The 24080-nt window shown below is 36.3% G+C and overlaps 1 protein-coding gene across 6 annotated transcripts in view; it reads right to left on the bottom strand.

Moving 5' to 3' along the window:
* Nucleotides 1–21964, bottom strand: part of ATF7 (activating transcription factor 7) — an 81927-nt gene extending 59963 nt beyond the window's left edge. For 3 of the 6 annotated variants that reach the window (XR_010382931.1, XM_064491064.1, XM_064491062.1), the window contains exons 1-2: nt 21844–21957; nt 6225–6293 (exon numbers count right to left, since the gene is read on the bottom strand). Coding sequence is in view for 5 of the 6 variants with exons in the window: in XM_064491064.1 (XP_064347134.1) it covers nt 6225–6272 (48 nt within the window). In the remaining variant the exon portion in view is untranslated. Of the gene's footprint in view, nt 1–6224; nt 6294–20233; nt 20606–21512; nt 21592–21843 lie in introns of those variants that run through there. The other 3 variants (XM_031462405.2, XM_031462402.2, XM_064491063.1) reach the window with 3 other exon arrangements.
* Between the last annotated feature and the right edge of the window lie 2116 nt (nt 21965–24080).

The raw sequence follows: 24080 nt of genomic DNA on the forward strand, positions 1-24080 counted from the left end.
CTGACAAACCATGTATGTCGATTTTTTTTGGATATAATCAAAAGTCTGAAGTTTAGCTAACTGAAATTTAGGTAAGTGTTTATTAACACTTGCAACTGTAACCCTTTCAAAGGGATTTACCATTTAGTTATAAAGACTCAAAAAAAAAAAAAAACTCAGTTAAGATCGAAACCTGGCTCTAACCTAACTCCAGCTGAAGGGGCTTTTCTTGTATTATAAAGTCCAATTTAAAAGGGGCATTGTGTTTTATTTAAGCCACTAGCATATGGTTAAAAAAGCTTAAGTTTGCCCAATCACATCCTTTGAGCAGAACATTGAAGTTCTCTTATGAAAGAGCTTCCAGAGAGCATCTCTTGCACCTTGTTCATAATGCACAATTTATCGGCATTCTGTTTCCTTTCTAAATGGCCGGGAGGGAAGAAGAGCTCCACAGCCACTGTGTGTGGTTAGTTATGGCGCTTTTACTTGTCATCGTACAAAGCCTGTTAAATATTTACAACACAGACAGCAATATCTAGTCCTAAACACCCAGTTGTGAGTTTGAATTTTTTTAGAAATAAATCTATGACAAGTTTTCCCCAGCAAAACGCCAGAAGACTCTCCTAACAGCTTCAAGAGACCCAGCGGGTCCAGAGGAGCAGTTATAGGCCATCTGGTGATTACTTATTATTATTTATACAGCACTGTAGATGTACACACAGATGTGTTATGAATCCACATACAGAGTAGGCCTTAACAAGGGCTTCAGACAAAATGCGACTGCTGAGCAAGGCAATCTGCATTAAAGAAACACGCTAACCAGACAGAGGGAGCACACTAACTGTTCTTCAATCTGCCACATTAGTTGGAATAGTATTTGATTAAAGAATGAAGAATTCTATATAATGATGTCAATATCTTGTAAATTAACAACCAGCTATATATATATGCATGTGGTTTTGCAGGGGTGGCAAAAGAGAGATTAATGAAGGACAGATCCAGAAGACACTTTATAAACTTCGCAGTTTGTAAGAGAAGGGACCAGTAAAGAACCTTTTCTTCTGACTTAGGATGAACTTAGGACGAACAAAGATAAAGGATTTTTTTTTTCCTACCAGGAATGCTCTGAGAATAGTTTCTGGGCTCCCATTTCAAGTATTAAGTCATATCCAAGGAAAACAAGAGTGAATAATTGAAAATTTTCATCTTAATTTCTTAGGTATAGCTCCAATTATGTTTACATAGCCTTTTTTTTTTTTTTTAGCAGACTGGAACAGGGATGCTTTTAATTTACTGTACTTAGTCACATAATAATAAATATAACACACACACAAAATAAAATAACCAGCCACATGTTTCTAAGAGCAAGTGTTAAGAGTGCCAGATCTGACATTAAAAAACTTAGGTGTAATTTGTTGCTCTTAACGTGTCTACATTTTTTTGAATCCCAGTCCCAGTTTTTTCTTTACTACGCATAACAGTGGTCTACTTCTATTACAAGATTACATAAAACTGCAGCATACTCAGAGTGGACTAAAAATTATTGCAAAATCAACGTATTATTGCAAAAACCAAGGTTAGCATTTGGCCTAATTGTGTATAATGCAGTGGATTTTTAGCTGCCTGACAGCATGCAGGCACTCTTACCAGATGGGAACTGGATGAATTATTGAATGAAGTATGAATTATTAAATAAAAATTTGAATTTTTTTAAACTCTTGGCAGGGCATGAAGAAGAAAGGCTTATTTGTTTGCCTGAAATTATCCTCACCTGTCGAAGCATGTAAAGACAGCATATATCATCATAAATGGCATTTATATACCAGAGTCATTTCTTCCTAAGTTATTCACCAATTCAAGATGTTCCCCTAACATAAAGAATTAGTAATCAGCACCAACCATTCTTCCTTGCTTTTCTTTTGTCCCAATGCCAGTTAACAGGGAAACTTGCCAAAGGGATAGAATTAAAAATCCAGAGTCCCATAGTACCAGTATGGCCCATTTAATGGGAGGGCTGGGATAAAAGGAATAGATTTGTGTTATATAAGCCATAAAACATACACCTTTGTAGCATGCCAGCATTTAACCAATCATGGAAGCTATTTGTTGCCTCATATATTACAAAGCAATAGAGATTTAAGGGATAATGTTCATGGAAGCAGAGGATACGAAGCAATAAACAGCACTGGAGGTTGGTTAAATGCCAAGTGAAGCCAGGACTACAGCATCATAAACATTATTCCTATTATACGACAAGATAAGGAGGTAAAGAAGCGGCCCTACATCCCACCCCATCTAGGACTCTACTGCTACTCATGGCCTTAGGAAGGGAAAGCAGGCCCGGAGGTCTACCAGCTAGTTATATGTTTCATGTTTCAGAAAGATATGAACAGAACCTCAACCTGTACCTAAATGTTCCCGAAGAGAAGAAAAGATCTGGTAGTAGATATCCTCAGGGAGGCGGGGGCGTGGGGGGGGGGGAGGAGACTAACAGTCCCTCAAGGCCACACTGGACAGAGAAACAATCAAAGGATTTTTCCTTAAAAGGACAGAGTTGATACAGAGTGGTTATAATAGAAACCTTTTTCAATGGCTAATAACAGGACGATACTAACTATCCAATAACAGTATCTCCTCAGAGGAAATGTGTTCCTCTTCTTAAAGAAATAGACATTCTAAGCAATAAGCTTATAGGACCAGCTTCTGCTCAAAGACTTGATTATGGTAACCAGAAGAACTACTTAAATCTGCATAATTTGTACTGCAAATCAGTATCATGTGCCTGAGAGGGAGGTATAGGAATATGGAAATTGTTGACTCCTGGTAATAAAAATTGGACAAAAAGCATCCTAAAGGTAAACTAACTAACTGTATCCACATGAAATAATATCTCAAATTCAAGATTACATACATAGACATACTCATTTTTCCTGCTTCCATATACAATAGAATGGCTTTATAATCTACCTTCAAGTAAAAGTACCCTTGAAATCATTACAAACTTACAAGACTTCCTAGATTCAGCACCGAACGGTATTTGTATTATTTTAACAATAGAGGCAAAGCCATTTTATAGTCACAATGTTTTTAAACAGATGCTATCTTACAAACATTTCTAAAATGAACACAACTCAAATTCAACCAGCCCTTTACCACAGGGTATCTGGGGCTCTGTTGCCTTAACAACATTCTCCAGTGGAAGCTCTGTTAACTATCCCTGCTACCACAGTCCACAGAGAGGTATTAGCAGGAATATTACTTTCCCTGAGTTCCTCTTCATGAGTGTGATGAGGCCTCAAGAGAAACAGAGACTCAACAGGAGAATAGGAATGAGAGCTCAAAAACCCTATCACCTGTCTTTTCAGATAAGAATGCAAAGAACACAAACTTCAGCAGCCATCTTTTTTTTTTTTTTTTCAAGTACATGTAGCATATTTAGAACTCAGCTGTGTCACATCAGACTTACTGTTGGGAAGTGGATCATGAACAGAATCCAAAAATAACAGCCCATTAAAGACCTAGCAACCAAAACATGTTTACGTATCCATTGAAAGCCGGGTGGTTTTGATTATATGGTGGAGAGCATAATCCACTAGTCTATTTTAGGTGAGTTTTCCTTTCACCTTCCCTTAATATTAAGGCATAAGTTGATTTCTGAGTTCAGGGGTACACAGGGTAAAATCTGGGCTAAGAACAGATATTTAAATAATGCAAGATTCCTCGAGTTGGTTGGTTTTTTATGAACCAGTCTCTTGAATTATAATTTGCTTTAATTCCTCTTCTTCTAACTGGTAGGAGCCACTGACTTTTGAGAATTCTATGGCAGTGACTTCTAAACATGTCTTGCAAAACTTATCATGGTCCTTATTACCCTTCCTGGGTCTTACACAGTCTTTTTATTATTCTACCATTTCTGGAGTAAAGAGTGTGAACCAGTAACAGTTGATTATAAATAGGCCTGAAGGCTTCAAGGTGGCTCCAGAAGGACACCATTTTCAAGGGATATAAGGTAGCTGGATGACAGGCCAAGAGTAGTTCACTTTACCAATTTATCTTCTCTGCCAGATTTTCACTATTTCATATATCATAAAGCAATCATAGTAAATCTTGTAGAGATTCCACTCTAGAGTTATCTGTTAATAGGTACTGGGAGAAACTTGGAAGAAGACTAAATATAACTAAACTATAATCTCACCTGACCATAAAGTTTTGACATGCAAAGGAGGTAAAGGATGAATCATGCTACCGTAAAGCCTTAAACTGTAGCTTTTTATCCTTTTTTTTTTTTTCTGTGAAACAAGTAACTTGAATCCAAAATAAGGCAACAATCTCCCTGAGTTCCATATTCACTGAGGAAAAAAAAAATTCTTCAGGACCTATGCCAGAGGTTATAACGAATCCTAATAAACAACATACCAACAAACAATTCAGAAATGGGAGGTAGAAGCAGGGGAAGGAAAAGGCTTATGGTAAACAGAACTCAACAATACAAGAAGGAACCAAAGTAAAAAGTCCCTGTTTTCCTACCTCTAGTCCAAAAAAAAATGCAAAATAAAAACAAAGAAACAAACACAAAACCCTTCTGTGATCTCACAAATTTCAGCGAAAACTACTTTTTTCTGATAAGACAGCCTGAAGAAACCCTACTTATATATTTCTTCCTCAGAGAGCTTAAGAGATGCTTTTCTATGTATTCCTTTATTTTTATCACTCATTTTTATTTCTTTAAGTCCTTGTCTGGGTAGTCTTAAGCACAGAATGTATAAGAGGATCACTGAGCAGCTTAAACAATAAGTGAAGAAAAATAAATGTAAATATTAGAAAAATAAATATTTTCACCAAAAATGTAGATTTTTAAAGTAAGCGACATAAGTAAAAAGGGTACCAGGTATCAATTATGTGAGTTACAGAAAGTACTATTATCAACAAATTCACACACAAAAATTTGGAGGAATCAGGTTCAGATATGTACTCCAATAAAGCTGTCTGAAAAGTGAAACAAATTTACTCTATTTTCCCAAGTGGTTTCCACTGTGAAAAAAAAGGGGGGGGGGACATGCAATCAACAAATAATAAAGTTGAAAACTTTAACAAGGAAGGAAATAAACCCTATAATGCTAAATACTTCAGAATACAATGGCTTTCTTAGTCTTTTATGAAATCTTCAGCATTTACTGGAATTTGGAATCATCCTTCTGCCCATTCCTTGTCACCAACCCCATCTCATCCACCTCTCAAATTCCAATTCTTAGGAATCTCTGGAACTTAACTCTCTTCTTTTTGTCTAAGTATTTACAATGTTTAATAGAACTAGTTTGTAATCTCACATACTACCAGTAAGTGTCACTGGATAGTCACATGACATACTCCTAACCGAACAGAAATTCCACCCTTTAGGTCCCATAAAATCAGTTCATGAAGGTGAACAAAACTTTCTTAACAAAACTTTCTTTGTATTCCTTTCTTCATCCTTTGTGGAACATGACAGAAAGGGAGGGTCTAGGAATGAGCTTAGAAAGTGCAAAATGAAAAACAAAAAAAAAGGCAGTTTCAACAAAATTACTTTATTTAAAAACTATATGATGAAAAATGTTGGACACATAATGTCCAAATATACAAACAATAACATGGCAGCTGACACAGAGAACAAGGCATTTCATGGCACTGGACAGGGAAAATAGCTGTGGAATCTTGTAGTTTATATATTGCTGTGAGAGATGGCGTTCTATGTTGGATTTGTCTTTCCTACATAGGTATTTGTCTTAGCTGCTAACAATGATCTTCCGGATCAAGAGTCAAAAGAAACATTTTTTTTCTTATTTAAAAAATCCAAAAGAGACTCCGGCAAATTGAGGTTCACAATGAATGGGTGCATTTTTAGCTGCCTATACAAATATGTTGAGCAGACTTTCATATCCATGAAGGATGAAGAGAAGATATTTCTAAACTTGTTTTGTATTTACATAAACAGCTTCAGAATGGAGGTGAGAGCAACATGTATTCCTCAACACTGTGTTGGGAAACAAACACCAGAAGAATAACAATATGAAAGAGAGCAAGGCAGATTTCATTATGGTAGAGTGCCTACACTTCCTCATAACTTGGATTTACACACTGCAAATCCTCTGATCTGATTACCTCCAGTGATCACGTAAAACACCGGCTTTAAACTCTATGCCTTAGTGATAAAACAGCCACTTTGATTCACAACGAGACATTCACAATAAAGTATATTGTAAACGTACCTGTCCACAGCCCGGGGCATTGCACACAAACGGTCTGTCGTCTCCCATATTTCATATAGCAGAGCGGAGCTGAAGAGGGGGAGGTAGGGGGAAAAGTTATGTTAAATACGCTGTAGTTTAAAAAAAAGTGCTTCAAAAATATCAAGCCTAGAAACAGGTGTTCCAAGAATGCCGTCTATCAAAGCTGTAAACATAGGCTACTTTGGGGAGACCCAATAGACAGGTGGCATATGATCTACTGTGCCTCAATTGAAACTTCTAATTAGAAAATTTTAGACCTAAGTAGTCAAGGAATTTCAAACCTTTTGCTAGATTTTTCCCTCTTTCTGCTACAGTATATAGCACACTTCTCCAGTCTGCTGAATTACAACCAGTGCAGTTCCCTACGTCAATAAATCCACCGAATGCTCAATGCGGAAGCCATATTTCTGTACTAGAGAAGACCAAAATTTGTCATTTAATTAATTAAGGGATTATAGGAGGGGTGCTCCATTTTACAGGGCCATAATCTGGCTCCCTGGTGTATAAACTACGAGACTGTTGGCAAGGGCCGTTTATCCCAGATTATTGCCAAAGAAAACAAAGCACCCATCCTATTGGGCTACATGGGAAATGATTGTCATTAATAAAAAAAGAAAAAAGAAAACCCTTCTCTCCCCACGGGGAGCCTCCTTCTCCCCCCACCAATCGTCTGTGGCAAATGGAGAAATATCGGTGCCCTTCCCCCTCTGATTCTATTTATGGCTAGGTTTTTAAAAGCAGCAATAAAACAAATGTCGACTCTTTGGGGGTTTACTGGGTGAATATGTTCCGGCTGTTTGTGCTGCTCTCGGCCAGAGTTCTTGGGCTGCTCTGTTGCAGCCAACAGATGTGTGCTGCTGCAGGGGATAAAAGAAATGGCACTAAAAGGCATCACCATCCATCCTCTCTGTTTCTCTGAAGAATTTAACATGGTTTATACTGTTGTTTTTTAATTATTGAAGCTAAACTCTTGAAATGTTGATCGAAATTCTTTGTCAAAGAACAATAAATCCAAATGAATGTGTTGGGGAAATTTCTCATATCCCATCTAGGAATAAAAACAGAGGTAGAGATGGATAAGGACTAGACATGCAAATCACAATAAAAATATTCCTAAAAGATAAACAGTATTTAGAAGGAGTGAAAGAGAAAAAAAGGGGAGGGACATAAAAATAGTCTTTATAAAATGAAATCCTAAAGAACATTTTCAAACATCCTTCTATAAGAGAGAGAGCTGTATGAAAGAATACGAACAAGGGAAGATGAAAGAGAAAGAACTACAATTTTCAATATGCCTAGAGATGACTTCAGAACTGTAACCAAATTTCAAATTTTTTTCTTGGAAAGAACTACAATTTTCAATATGCCTAGAGACGACTTCAGAACTGTAACCAAATTTCAAATTTTTTTCTTGGAGAGAAAGAACTACAATTTTCAATATGCCTAGAGACGACTTCAGAACTGTAACCAAATTTCAAATTTTTTTCTTGGAGACAAACCAAAATGTCAGGTTAACCTCAGTCAGGTCTCCATTAAAATAAAATGTTAAAGTATTAGACTGAATCTGGCAATCAGAGAACTGTGCTTAAAACTCAGAGGGCAGAGGTAACATCTCTCGTACTCTCTTAAGACTCACTCTGGGGTTGGAAATCCATATTTCTGGTAGTCTGATCAGTAATTTCACAACTAACCAGTGTTTACAATTGGGGGGGTGCCCCATAAAAATAGAAAGGGCTTCTTAGTCATCTTTCAGTGTGATAGGAACAGGGGCTAACTATGAAGGAAACTGACGCTGCAGCACTGCTGTAATGGAAGAGAGCCTGTGTGTACATAGGCGTACACAGATTTATATCACGTTTAGTCAGGATAAATTACTTCAATAAATTCTGTTCCTGGGAGAGGCCAGCTCAAGCTGATGATTGGGTACTGGGAAAATGAGAGCTTTATTCTTCACATAGCCCCAGGACAAGGGGGTTTTCTGGTTGGTTTGTTTGTTTTAAATACATGAGGAATTTTTTAGCACTGTCTGGAACTATGACATAGTGCAAAAAAAAAAAAAAATACAAGTATATAACAGTAAATAAATGCAAAGACCAAGGCCATTATGGCTGAAAACTCAAAACATTTCTGGAAAGCAATTCATCTCTGGAAAAATTCCTAACAACTGCTGTGCTGGAGATAATTTCACTTCCTAGTCCCAGAACCAGCTTTCCTAAAATAATCACCAAATGAGAATTTTATTTCAACAAGGTCCTCTAATATAGTTTCAACCAGGAAGTAAACTACAAGGGCTACAGCAGATACAACATAAACACCAGGCAAGATTCCTTATTTTACCTTGCTTCTGTTATTTGAGGCTACGTTTTCTCAGTTTTCTACCTATTTAGAGGAGGAAAAGGGTCTTGACAGAGGAGTAGGGCAGCACTGGCATAGGAAGTGATTAAAAGAAATCTGGAATGATTTTCTTCGAACCATAAAATCCAAAATTTAACTTGGTTTCGCACAATCACAATATATGGCTTCCAAATTTTATTTCATTGCATCCTTATTAGGAAATCAAGATGAAAAATCATGACTTTCTAAAAGTAAACCAAAAAAGGCAAAAATCAGTTTTGGGGAAAAGCACTGAAATGTAACAGAAGCAAGCATTTTCATGGCTCTCAAATCAGACCAAATCTGATGGTCACTAACTAGGATTTCCTGCTTCCTTCCCACTTTGCTGGCTTTTGTTTTGCCATTTTCACCAAAGGGAGATCACAATGGGAGGAAGAAGGCCCTCTTTCTTAAATACCTACAATTATTCTTAAATCATTTTCTCAATCTCTTGACCCTTTTCATTTCCATCGTTCTTGCTTTTTGCTTTAAAGTGATGTCTTTTTAAAAATTTAAATATTTAACTATAATGACGTCTCCCCACTTAAGAAAAATTTCCAATTAACATCTTTTTAAAAATTTCTCCTTCATTCCCACTCTGCTATATCAATTGCTGCATATAAAGAATGCTATTGCTTATTTCTATTTGATACTTAAAACAAATCTCTAATTATGAGAGGTCAAACTGATGCCTTTTCAAAAACAAACAGTAACACATTTCTATAGTATAAACAGACAGAGGCAAAAGGTGAAATCTTGAATAACGATGATGCCATTCACTAGGATTTAACTCACAGCCCATTTGAAACCGTACTGCTTAATAAGTAGATCACGTGTCTGGGCATGGCACTCAAGTCTGTCATCTGTTTCTCAGTTTATTCTTCAGGATGAAACTCAAGCATCTTATAGAACTAAGTAATATATGACAGACAAGGGATACACAATATTTAGGGACATTTCCAAGGGAAAGTGAAATGCTCTCACTGGAGATCTTAGAACAGGAAAACAAAGATGCATAAAAAGGCTGTCTGTCCTAGGGGCCAAGTTTGCTGAGGAAAGGGCTCATGTACTCAGAGTCACCAGAATGCATGAACAATGAAAATTAGCATTTACTTAAAAGAAAGTTACCTGAATTCTGGCAGAAAAGTGAAGAAAATCCAAGGTTTAGAGAATGATTTTTAATAACTGGGTCATTTCACAAAATCTTTATTAAATAGTTTCGTCAGAACCAGAAGTACATCATAAAATGGTCAATATGCAAATAAGAAAACAGATTCCTTTGCAAAAAGAATCTTTCATCTGTATCAAAGAAAAATCAGAGCTGGACAGTAGCTAAAGCAGTAAAAAACAGATTTTATTCAGGACGATTGCAATAGTGGGTAAGACACCTCAGTATATAACCAGGCTCAGTTTTGAATACAGCATGGACAAGTGGGAATTTATAGCCAAGGATAAGGGTGGGGCTGGTGGCTGGAAAATTACTAAGAGGAAACATAAGGGATAAGGGGGATTCTGGTTAAACTAACCTAACAAGATTCTTGCTGAAGACAGGCCAGGGTAATCATACATCACCTAGGGGATGGTAGAGGATGAAGAACCTAATCAGATATGAGGTGATCAGATATTGAGGGTGGTAGGCTCTTGATAAACTGACAAAGTAGAGTTCTTGTTAAAATTTGGTTTTACAAGGAAGTACACAGATGGGACTAAAGGAAGGTTCAGAAGCCTGACTAAAGTTTGGGCAAAGAATCCTTATCATCTTGCATGAAAGATGCCAAGTAAATGGTAAGAATGATGGCTTAATTTACAAATTCAATTAGTCATAGGTTGATCAGTGTACATATTAGATCCCTTACTATTTCTCCTATTCTTTATGGTCATTTATCAAATTCTTTTGCTAGTAATTCCAAAGTACACATGAGCACAAAAAAGATGGGTTAATAGTCATGGTAAAAGATTTGACAAGGAAAATGTCTGAAACTAATAACTACAATTTACTTTTTGAGTCAAAAAGTAAATTTAATCATTTAAAAATTGATTAATTCACTGAATATTCAGTGCCTAGCATATACTCTAGGCCCTAGAATTCAACAGTGAATGAGACAGACAAGGTTTCTTGCCTCATAGTGCTTACTTACAGTACAGTATACAAAGAAGAGACAATCACAAAGAAGTTAATAAAATAATTTTAGATTAACAGCAGATAATTGCTGTGAAAGAAATGAAATGGTACTGTGTTAGAGACTAGGAGTGGACTACTTTAGTTTCATGAATAAAAAGGAAATGGCTATATTATCTGTGACCAAAAGGGGATGGGGCAGAATATAGAGATTTAGCTTAGAACTTCTGGAAGCCTTTCATTTCATAATACAGTTGATGTTCAATAAATATTTATTGATTCAATCTGAAGTCAATATTCAATTATTCTTTGCTAAAATTTTACAGTTATCTTGCAGAAAGCTTCTGGGTCCACAAAACAACTGCTATGCAGCTATCATGTATATAAAGCTATATATATTTAAAATACATATTTACAACGACTTTGTGTCGAGGCACTTTATGTGCCCACGCCCAGCCAATTCTATGCTTTTCTTATCATACAAATAACATAGGGGAAGCTCTACAGTTTTTAGTTAGAGTGTTAAAAATGGGGATGAGGGAGGTATTTGTCAAGTTAACCCTTAACTGACCCTTGAAAACAAAATCTAGATCAGAGCTGTTAGGATACATTTTTAAGTATAAAAGAACGTTTGCTAATCAAGGATGCAACAGAGAGGGCACCTTAATACGGAATTTTGGGGAGTACATATTTGAACAATCTTTCTGGGAGGCACTCTGGCAGTATTTATATTAAGTGTCTTAAATTTTTTTTGTGCCCTTTGAACAAATCATTCCTCTTTCAGGACTTTATTCTGAGCCTAAAACTGGAAACATGGGCCATTTTTATATTAAAATGTTTATCAGTCATATTTATAACAAAAAAGGAAAATGAACTAAATTAAATGTTTAAAAAGAAAAAAAGAGTGAATAAATATAAATTAAGATACTGTCTTACAACAGACTACATTTAAGTTGCTAAGAATAACGCTTCTGAAAGCTATTTAACGACATGAGAAAATGCTATACGTTAAGTGGGGGGAAAAAAGCGGGATATAAAATCGCATACGCACTATAACTCCAAATCTATAAAAAAAACCCAAAATAATAAGCATAGAACAAGATGAGGGAATTAACATCAAATGCTAATAATGGTTATCTCTGGATAACGGTATTCCAGATGATTTTATTTACTTTGTACATTCAGTACTTTCCAAAATCTCTACAAAGATCAGATTGCTTTTAAGAAATGAAAAAACTATAACATAATGACAAAAAAGAATTCTGATCGTCATGACAAAAAGTGTCTGAATTAAAAAAAGAAAAAAAGACCCAAATCTACTAGACTATTCTAAAGCACTAAACAGTTTAATATTTACAAATTATACAAAGTTGTTCATTCTCTACTACAAAGCAACATAACCACAGAACTAACTGACAAATTAAGTTCAAAAGAGACTACCAAAAAAATCTTTCTAAAAATATAAAATAACAGCGTCATATAGAAATAGACATGGTGGAAACTTCAACTGATACACAGGGTAAATCAAGCAGTTCAAGATAGTTCCTCCTTTGTTACCTTCAAGAACTCATTTTCAGAATCCTATGAATGCTCCCTAACAACAAGTATTACTTATACTAAACACTTAGAAATTGTCCCAATCATCCATTACAAAGGGTACAGAGAGCTGAAACCAAGTTTGGCAGGTACTGAATGCCTTATAGCTAAGCTACAAACAAGCTAAATTATTTATATATTTTTTAACCTTTTTTTTAACTTGATTGCATTTTTGTGGGGTGGGAGGAAATTAGGTTTATTTACTTATTTTTTAATGGAGGTACTGGGGATTGAACCCAGGACCTTGTGCATGTTAAGCACTCACTCTACCACTGAGCTATACTCTACCCACAAACAAGCTAAAAAAATTTAGACAGGCACCCAAACAGAGCTCTTGAGGCTCCATTCTCTTCTGATATTTAAAAGAAAGAAATTAGATACAAACAGTTCTCTTCCAAGAACATAACTTTGAATACCAAGTTTCAGACTCTAAGATAATTTAGCTACTACTAAGCAAAGAGTACAAACACTGAGGCTCTCCACCACAGCAATCTCAACATTTTATTCTCCATAGGATACTCTGTGCTGTTGTGACTTGCATTACATCTAGAACACTCACTTAAGGATAAAATTCTAATAAACATATGAACTGTGAGACTATAATGAAGGTTATGTGAACCCCAGAAAACAAAGAAGACTGAAGTTTTACTAGGCAGTAGATTATTTAGGAATTGACATTTCTGTTCATAAAATTCTGGGTTCATTTCCCACTGTATTATTTAGCATAACAACAGTTTAACACATATTATTTCATTAGTAGGTAAACAAACTGCCCCAAAAGGATTACATAAAAAGCATATACACTACTATAACCTTAAACTAATGAGCCTTTTGTAAAGCACTTTGCTAACTAACAGACTGGAAAACTGAGGTAGAGTTACCAAAAAAATAGGCAAAAGATGGGTCAAGAGGTTGAAGTTGGACTGAATCCTAGTTACCTGTTCTCACATACTCCAAGGAAGATACAAAAATAAACATTATATCTTTTTATAACACCTGAAAGTTGTATGACAACTTACATACTGCATAACTACTTCTAACTGAATCACGTATTTCCAAGTTTACACACAACAGGTGTTTATCATATAAATGAATGTCCAGAAACATGAATTTGAGGCACTACCAATTTCTTGGAGCATTATTTTTGTCCAGGAAAACTAAGTAATGTTCATAGTTTTAACATTAAGTATATTTTATTATAATAATTCTTAGACTCATAATCCAGCTATAGTATATATCAAGGATTGGCAAACTCCAGCCCATGGGCCAAATTCAGCCTGCCATCTGTTTTCATAAGGCCCACAAGCTAAGAATGATTTTTACATTTTTAAATGGTTGGGAAAAAAAATCAAAGGAAGAAAATTTTTGTGACACATAAAATTATATGAAATTCAAATTTTAGTGTCCATAAGTAAAGTTTTATGGGAACACAGTCACATTTATTCTTTGCCTGTTGTCTATGGCTACTTTTGTGTTACAATGGCAGAGTTGAGTAGTTACAACAGTTTCACACCTGCAAAGCCTAACATACTGTCTGGCCTTAGTTTGCCAACTCCTGGTATTTATAATTATTATTAATTAAAATACATGGTTAAGATATCCTAATTATGACAAATGTCACAGTGACAAGTTAATTGTTAATAAGGACTTTTATAACGTGACTATTCAAGTACTAATTTCTTCTGACTTTTCAAAATTCAGAAATCAGGTTTTCTTAAAATATGATTAATTAAGCTAGCTCCACAATTCTCAATCTTTAGCATATTCACCCAGGCACCTTGTAAAATACAGATTCCTAGGCCTCCTGGATTCTCCTGGCTTTGGGGGCCCAAGAATCCACGCTTTAAAAACACCCTGGGTTATTCTGACACAAATGGCCAGTAATCCACCCTTTGAAAAGCACTAAAATGGTTGGTGAGTTTATATTCCTCCTGTAAGGTAAACAATTGTACTTTTCAAATTTGGTACCATAAGACATTAAAGTGAGACACAGTGATCCCTATAGATCCTTGAGACTCTTTCAGAGAGTTCATGGGTGTTCAAATCATACATAGGTAAAAGATCTATTTAAAGGGCAAGATAGGCCAATTCATTTTAATATAACAGAGTATTAAAAGTTCACAGATGTGGTTTCAGATTCTACGCAACAGCTAACCTTTAAGAAACTATCTTTTTTCAGATTTTGGTGTAGCATCAAAGAAGAAAGATTATCTACAATTACCTGAAAAGAACCTTTCCTTTTCCTATTACATATCCGTGTGCAGACATGTTTTTTTCATATACTTCAGCCAAAACAACATATCACAACAGACTGAATGCAGGAGCAGCTATGATAATACAGCTGTTTTCTATTTAGATAGTTGAAGCTCTTCCCCCAATTTTTTGAAACTATATATTTGTTATTTTAAAACAAGTAAATGAATACTCTAAAAAATTTCTCCATTTTAACTTCTAATATCCTAAATATAAATAGATACAACCATGATAAACAACAGCTCTTTGGCATCTCCAATAATTTTAAAAGGTATATAGGGGTGAGTACTAAGTCCGAAGCAGTTTGCGACCCACAGTTTGAGAAATAACAAACAGCAGAGTACCCTGGATTGATCAAAGAGAAGGTTAAAATTAATTTTTGGATTTCACGCTCAGACATGCAGGGACAGGTTTCAGAGAAAGGAGCCAGCTTAAATAGACCAAATAGTTTTGTAGCAAATGACTGAAAACAGATGGGAGTGAGAATTAGACTGAATCATAAGTTAGGCAACACATGGCCTAAGCTTAGACCCAATCTGGAAGCAGCTTAGTTTAGGCAACTACTGACTAGAACTTTTTAAAAGTCTCTCCAGGCTTTTGGAGGATTCAAGAAACTAGTTTGAGCTGTTCTCAGAAAGGTTACTAAGGGAAAAACAAAGATCCAACAACATGCTAAAGTGACAGCAGGAAGCAGAGTTAGAAATAACTAGAGAACATCATACCTATCTACCTATGCTTGCCCTCAATATGCATTTTAGAAACAGGAAAATTCCTGGAAACTAGTAGGCAGTCAAAAATCTAATGTTTTGTTTCATTTTTTTTCTTACTCATTTTCAGATAAAGTATGATCCCTAAAACAATAAACCAATAGCAACCAACCCCAAAACACTGACATTTAAGGATAAAATTTAAGCCTTCATGGATTTAATTTAAACAGACTGCAAACAACAACAAACCTGATGGACTTTAATATTAAACTCCAGTATGAGTTTGGTCCGAGATATGAAATAGTTACAATATCCCACAATGACAGTCATGGAGATGCTCAGGAATACTCAAGGAAAAAAAAAAACTATTTTCTAAGACTGTCCACAAACTGGTAACACAGTGATCTATCCAGGGTATTCCAGTGTTCACTGACTGACTTTCAAAAGTGCCAAACACAGATATGCAAAATATTCACAAACTACTGCTTGATCAAAACTTAAAAAAAAAAAAATTAAAGAAAATGGTGCTATGAGAGACATGTTAATACCAGAAATACCAGAAAAACCATGTTAAATAAAACCAGCATGGTGTTACTCAAGTTTGATAAAGCTTAAATAAACATTACTGGCAAGAAACTTGGTGCCAACACAAATCATTTACATCAATCGTATGTTATATTCAATATATCATCCTGTTTTTATAGTAAAATCGGGCATATTCCTGTTTCAAAAAGAATGGTTATGCTCTGGTTTTTAATCTGAAAAAAAATAGTGTAACTTTTCTATTATATGGTAAATGCTAAGCTCCAAATAAAAATCGACTAAGTACTAAATGTACATAAATATCCTCTATTTGCTATGTCAGAAAGCAGCACCATTCCAGATAAGAAGATATCAGTAGGTAATTCCACTCAAAGAAAACAAGTTGGGTTTTGGGAGAACGTGAGGCTACAGCAGAACAAAACTGTTCCCATGCAGGCCCAAGCCACGAGCTCACAAAGTAACTTTTCTACCCGAGTCGTGGCTCCTGCTAGACTTTCACAAATTGCATTTATTAAAGACAAATGCAGTATTGAATAGAAAAGAGAAACTTTTCATAGTCAGGTTTCAAATGTATGAGAATACTGAGGATTAAAATCACCAAAAGATGAAAAAGCTAACAAAGTGAAGTCCTGAGTTTGTAATGAGTTGTTCTCCTTCATGAGATTACTGCAGTAACTCACTTTTGGTTTAGTTGGGAATCTTTCCTAGATGTCTGCTTACAGTTTTAAAAGCCAGATAATAAATTTGTCTTCTCATAAAACCATCCCATTTTAACACTCATCCTTCCTCTCCAGGGAAGCCACACAATATATGTTTACTTTCAATGAACTTTGCTTCATTGTATACAAGCAGTGAGTACATTATTCAGATTAAAAAAAAAGTTTCTAAACAAAAGGACAAACAAGAGAAGGAAAGGAAACAAAATACTATGATTTAACAGAAGGAGAGAGAAAAAAAGAAAAAACCCCACACATTCTTTCAACAAAGTGTCCACCAGGGAAATTCTGAAGAGAAAATGTCATAATAAAATTTTAAGACATAAAATGACCCCAATGCAAAATATTTGTTGTTGCTGATTTTTGTTCTGTTTTTAACTCAAAGGAGTTATTATTTCTTGTCATTTATGTTCCTTATTTTTTGTTTATCCATTCCCACTGGGTCAGTAGAACCATTTCAATTTCATTTTCTTTACAGTCTATTTTTCTTCCTGATTCTTCAATAGTAAGTTCCTTGATCTAAGGTTCTATTTATGAATGTTTGGACTAGAAAGGACCTTGAGAGGTCATCAAGTCCATCCTTCTGCTTTCCAGTAGAATTCATAACTACAATCTCAGATGGATGCAAATGTATCAAAAGAAAATGTGTCCTGTCCGTAGCAGCATGCTACTTCATTCCACACAAATATTTCCATTCACAATTTGCAATTTTCTAAAAATGAAAGTAAAAATTAAAACCCCAAAAGAGGAAGGTGCTTTAAAAATGCATTTATCAGCTAAAATTGCTCAAACATAAATTCAACTATCAGGCTAAAATTAACATACAGGAAAGTTGTTAGTTGCAACATAAAGTCTTTAGTCCCTAGAGATGTCTTCTGATATTTTATCTTTTTGGTAGTACCATTTTACCTTCATAGCATGAAAAACTTAAGACCAGCACACCAATAAACTATAATTATAAATAGCAATTATATGTATCATGTACATGTGTGTGTCTGAGTACATTTTTTTTCACATGTGGTGTAGGTTTTTATTCCAAACAGAAAATGAAAAGTTGGATCTAAATTGAAGATGTCAATATTATGGGGAAGCTACAGTACAAATGTTATATGGGCAATAATTTAATTCTTTAATATGTAACTTTAAATGTTCAGGAAATGATTTTTCTTCCTAAAAGAGTTTCCAAAACAAAATTTCATCTGATGGCAAAAAACATGCAACTATGAGGAAACACTGTTAAATCGTTCTAGAATTATTTTTTTTTAAAGGAAGCAGGACCAGAAGTCTTGGAAATGGGGGAAAAATAATACTTAAAAAAAAACAGGGACCAGGGACCGTAAAGTCCAGAAACTATATTCTGATGAAATAGTTTCCTAGGAAGATTATAAAATGAATTATTATATAGATGGCTTATGAACTATTGGTAAGTAATGTAGTGATCTATAAACACTAGCATAAGACAGCTAAATAGTAACTCATGTTTAACTTTACTTTCTTTTTTGACAGAGTCACTAGCCTAGGAGCTGAGATAATGTTAGAGACAGATATATTTAGATTTCACCAGAACACCTCTTAATACTTCACAGGAAATATAGGTTAGATAACAAAACAGTAGGTGGATTCATAACTGAATTTTACCCAAAAGGTTGATTAATGGATTAATATCAACCTAATGATAGTATGCTGATGCCCTTATACATTTTTACCAGTGACCTAAAACAAAAGCATAGGTGTCATGTTTATCAAATTTAACTATCAATGATACAAAGATATGAGGAATGGTTAAGAGGCTAAATAACATTATCAAGCTAAAACAACAAACCAAAACTAACAAGATGATAATTACAGGGATAAACGCAAAGTCACCAATTACAATGAAAAAATTAATTACAAAAATTAATGTGATCTTAGGCTTTAAGAACAAAGGTTATCAAATGCAGTGAAAACAAAAACAAAAACAAAAAACCTGTACTCTCCCCTATACTCTGTATTGATCAGATTACATCTGAGATGTTGTATTTAGATCTAGATAAGAAACCCTAAAAACTCAGGCAATTAAGGTGATTGAACTTTATTAAAAACGTCACTTAAAAAATAGTTGAAAGAACTTCCCAGGAAGAGAAGCCTTAACAGGACATAACTGTCATCGAATATCTGAAAGGCTACCATATTGACAAGAAATTAGGTTTATTTATTGTAGCTTCAGATGGCAGGACTAAAGAGCTTCAGCACAATGTAAAGAATGTTCTAAAAGTAGAGCTCCAACAGGGCCATCTGTGAAGTAGGCATCTCTTCCTTACAGCATTCAGAAGTTAAAAGACCACCAACCAGAGATTCTAAAATGATGCATTTTCACATTTCATGAATATACTTGACCCTAAAAGAAGCCTGTTAGGTAGGGTAAGGCAACATTCAAAAATGAGAAGCTTAAAAATTGTTTTCTTTGAAATGCTTCTAGAGATGGAAGACTTTTTTTCATAAACTCTAAAATCATAGTACCACAGAGAAACCAACAACAAAAGAAATTAATATTTTTCTTTTTTAATGAATGCTGCATTTGTTTTTCTCAAAGAAACAACATCTGCACCTTCTTCAGTACCTTTATCAAGGGATAAGAGACAATTATATGCCAGCCTGCCAACTAGTTTCAAGAAGAGAGCTGATTTTATTAGCTATTTACATGGCAATGCTATTTGCGCCACCTAAAACTTCCTTTCAAAAAGGCTCCTCCTCATTAGACGTGGATAGGAGGCTGCTGTAACACTGACTCCCTCCTACTGCAGCCTAGCAAAAACTCAGTCTTGACATTACAAAACAATAACTTGTGAGAACTTCAGAGCAGCTGTGTTCAGCCAGAGCCAGGGACTTAAAACAGCAGCTTGAGAGTTGGTTGAAAAAAAATTTTCATTTTGGGTTGGAAGTTGGGAGAGGAAAGAGGAGATATACAGTAACAGTATCCAGTAACATTTAAATAGCCATGGTAAACAAAAATGCTTAAAAGTTACAACACTGAAACTGTCACAGGATGTAACCTTTGATCCACAAGTTTAAAGATGAGCAGTGTTATCATTCTCTAGCTTTCTGCTAGGTGTTAACACTAGAGAAAAAATAATCTTGCACTTAATAGTGCCCGAGTCAAAGCCACCACAAATTCTAGGATGAAGGACTAAAACAAGGAACTTTGCTCTCTTGTTAGACTTTTGTATATGTGTGCTGCTGCCAGGCCAACTGTGAAAATGTCTGAATGTGCAATACTGGAACCCAATTAAGTAATTAATTCTAAAAGGTCAGTAATTAATTGGTCTCAATGTGCTATAGGGGTAATTTCCTGGCCAGGAGGACAAATGGTTGCTGAAAACCAAAGGTTAGTATAAACATACTCTGGATTCTCTTCATATAACAACTTTACCAGTACTTCAGATGTTACTTTGTTTCCAAAAGTAAAAGGAGAAGAAAAGGAATGTAAAAGACAAATCTATGCAATAGTGAAGAAGTTATTAATTAATTGACTGTATTATTAGTTCGCTATTAAATAATACACAACTATCAAACAAAGGGCAAAGACTTGTCCCGTTTCTGTACAGAATTAAGAACTGGTAAGACTACTTAGTATAGCTGCCAAACTTTTCTTTAGCTTCTTTTCTTACAGACATGTTACATTTCGCAATAGTCTCCACTTACCTTATATCCTCCATGTTTAAGTACAAATTGTGTTTGATTTCCCCAACCCTTGCCTTATTATGACATAGCTTTAGTTTCTGAGTCTGGACACAAAGAAAAAACTGAAATTTTTCACTTTCCTGAAATATGTGTCCATTTTATTTACACCATTAAAAAATTACACTAACTAAAACTAACTGCAACCATCCAATTAGCAACTCTTCAAGAATATGAGTGGGTAAGACATACATTTAACAAAACAAACTTCAGTATCTTCTATATTTTTCTGCACTTAGAATACCTATAAAGACCGATGTCACTACATTACTTACACTACTGCAAAGTTTTTAAATATAGGAATCAAGTGAGCTTGCAGAGAAAACTCTGCACACCCTCACAAATCTACACGTATTATGACACAACCCTCAGAAATACTAAAATACCCTCTGTTAAGTGGAAAACAAACTTTTAAAGTTAAGAAAGTAGCAACGCGGGAATCTGGGTAGGAGGTGCCCTGGGTAGTAAACACCCCAGTCAGAGAACATAACAAGCAATTCAGAGCAACATATAACTCCCGATGGGGCTCCAACTTGGCCGATGGAAGTCCCAAGCCCCTGTCCCCGAGTTGAGGAAAAGATGAAGTGTGGGAAGAGGAAGAGAGGGAGAAAGGAAATTAGAGTAGAAGCGATAAAAGTGTTCTATTTTTCTCCTTCTCTACCTCTATCCCTGCTTGCTTGCAGGCTGGTCACCAGACAGGGTGCCATATCCACCAAAAGCCCTAAATCCATTTCTCAGGCTTCTTCTGATACCTAGACTAAACACCTGTATATATCAGCCGTCTCCTAACCAAACACTTCCCTTACGCCTCTGAATTCCCTCATTCCTTTCCCAAAGTGATGTCTTTTGGCTACTAAGCTACCTAGTAAGTCTTCCTAAACTCATTCACTTAATTTTCTCCAAATCTATACTTTCACTCTTATATCATGTCACTGATACTCTTTTTTATAATTCAATCGAAATGGCATGCTCTCACTTCCAGTGGTTTACCTCTCCCGATCTTTCAAGCCAAACCCAATGCTATATTTTCACCTACTCATCCCTACCTCCTGCCTATTACCCCTGCTTCTTCCACTGCCAAGCCTCTAACTCCACTCTTAAAAGAAGCCCTGGGTCTTCAACCAGTTTAGTACCCCTCCCCTTTCTCCCATTCCACCCCATTCCAGGCTCCACTAGCCTTCCATTCCCTCAGGATTCAACTCCCCTCTCCTTGCCACGCCCTGTGCCCCCCGGGGCTACTTACCCCAAGTTCTCCCCACACTTCAGGCCTCTGGCCCCGCCTTCCCCCCAAAGGAAGGAGGCGGGAGGAGGGAGAGAAGAGGGGCGGCACGCCTCAAGGTGAAGGCGATCACCCATTAGTGGTCATTGACGCCAGTCATAGCTTCCTTCTCTCTTATTGGTCGGCCTTAGCCTATGCCCCACCCTCTTCCTCAGACAGGGCCTGGCCACCGCCTCAGCGCCCCCGTCCAACACACACTGGGAGGGGAGACCCCAGCCTGGGACAGTGGGACTGGCCAGAGTTGATGGAGAGACTCCCGTCAGATCATGGACTAGTTAATATTAACAGGACTCACCCGCTGGTAGCTCCGTCGCCTCCCGCCCGCCCGTGCTCGGTCCCACAATCTGTCTCCAGCTCCTCCTTTCCCCCCTCAGCGGAGCAGATACTTTCCTCTCGTCCGGCCAGGCGCGCTCACTTCTCGCGAGATGTGGAGGGGGTGGAGGAAGGGCGAGATCCGCAGAGCCTGAGTTGGAAAGGGGCCGAGGGGCGGGGCTCTGGAAAAAGACTAGGCCGGACTTTCGGTGGGCAGGGCTAGGGAGGGAGGCTGAGCGAGTTGGGAAAGCGTTGGTCACACGTGTTTGGCTGCCGAGAGTAAAGGGGGAAAGAAAGAAAAAGAATGAAATGGAATCCTTACAGGTGCCTGTTGTAGTGGAGATCCAAAAGGTTCTTATTTTAAAGAATGAGATTATCTCAAAGGAGCGCACGTTAAAAACGAGACAAGATTATACCTCAATAAAGCTGTTAAAAAGAAAGGGGGGGGGGGAACCCGAGATAGCTACGCAAGATGGTTCAGGGTTCCAGATAGCCAAGTAGTTTCATTTTCTTCTTTGCACTTACAGTAGCATCGCTGCAGTGTGTGTGACTGTATACAGAGGTAGGGAATGGTAAAAATTCAACCGCAGGAATTGGAGACTTAAAATGGGCAGATTGTTTCTACTGTCCTCCAGTTACTTCCTTAATGGCAAAGTGGTTTGAAATACCCTTAGCCCTAGAACTGAAGTGAATGTATTGGGAAAAGCAAGTGCCCTGCACAGCAATCCCAAGTCCGTCATTTTCTCTGAGTCTCTTTCCAATGGGACCAGCAATCGCATTTTACTCAGAGCTGTAGTGATCAAATGAGATAGTATATGAAACTTCTTGGGAATTAAAAGGCACTATATTTATTACTCAGCAAGTATTTTAACAAATACTTAGGACATACAATGTGCAAAGAACTGTTCTGGGCATGGGGAGAAGAGTAAACAGATCAGGTCCCTGCTCAGGTAGAATTTACGTTTTAGTGGGGAGGGGGAGATAGTTATTAAACACAAATATTTCAGTTAGTGTAAGAGTGCTTCAGAGTAATGAGAGATAGTGACTAAGAGTAGGATGGCAACTTTGCTCCTGGTGTTGAGAAGGCCTCTTTGGTTTTAATCGAGTTGAACTCTGAGAAAGAGACAGCCTTGGGAAGATTTTGGTTGAAACATCAAATTCACAGACTGTATTCAAAATTTTCTCATATGGTTACCAAGGTGGTAAATTTTATGTAATGTGGTTTTTTACAACTGAAAGTAATTTTTAAAATGTTACTGTAATTATAAGGAGAGTTGCCTCAAAATATTACCTAAGGAATCTCTTTTCTCTTAGGTAACTTTCTCTTGCAGCTTTATATTACTCAGCTTTCTGAACTTCCTGCCTAGGATCTCATCTAGCCTCGTAGCCTCTGAAAGGTAGAAAGAATCCAGGTGATTTCTTCCTAAGTAACAAAGATGAAACAGAAGAACAGAATCACTTAACTTACCTAAGTTCTTGTGAAGTGAATTGAGAAAAGTTGAGAAGAGTCCTGGCTTCCAAACTACTCTCCCCAAAAACAATTCCTACTTAAAATAATACAATGATTGAAACAGACCCTCAATATATATGGGAGATTTAATAACAGAAGGACCATTACAAATCAGAGAGGAGGTGATTCTGCAAATTATGCTAGGTAAATTGACTATTACTCTATACATACAATAATAAACAGAATAGCTAACATTTATAGATCTTACTATGTTCCAGGCACCATTCTAAGTGTTTAACATGTATTAATTCATTTTCCCCCAAATTTATATTTCCAATTCATCTCTCTCCCCTGAACTGCAGACTAATATCTCCAACTGCCTACTTAACAGATCCACTGGGATGTCTGATCAGTATTTCAAACTTACCATGTCCAAAACAAATTTTTCCTTTCTCTCCCACATGTGCCCTTTCCCTAGTCTTCCCTATCTTAGTAAAAGATCCCTTCATTGTTCCAGTTGTATTTTTTAATTGATATAATTCATATACCATAAAATTAATTTTTAAAGTGTACAATTCAGTGATTTTTTTTTTAGTACATTCACAAAGCTATGCAACTATCACCAATATCCAATTCCAGAACATTTTCATCACCTTCCAAAGAAACCCCATACTCACTAGCAGTCACTTCCCATTTACCCCAACAAAACCCTGGCAAACACAAGTCTACTTTCTGTCTTTGTGGATTTCCCTATTATAGACATTTTATGT

This window comes from Camelus dromedarius, chromosome 11 (assembly GCF_036321535.1).
Source record: "Camelus dromedarius isolate mCamDro1 chromosome 11, mCamDro1.pat, whole genome shotgun sequence".
Lineage (NCBI taxonomy): Eukaryota > Metazoa > Chordata > Mammalia > Artiodactyla > Camelidae > Camelus > Camelus dromedarius.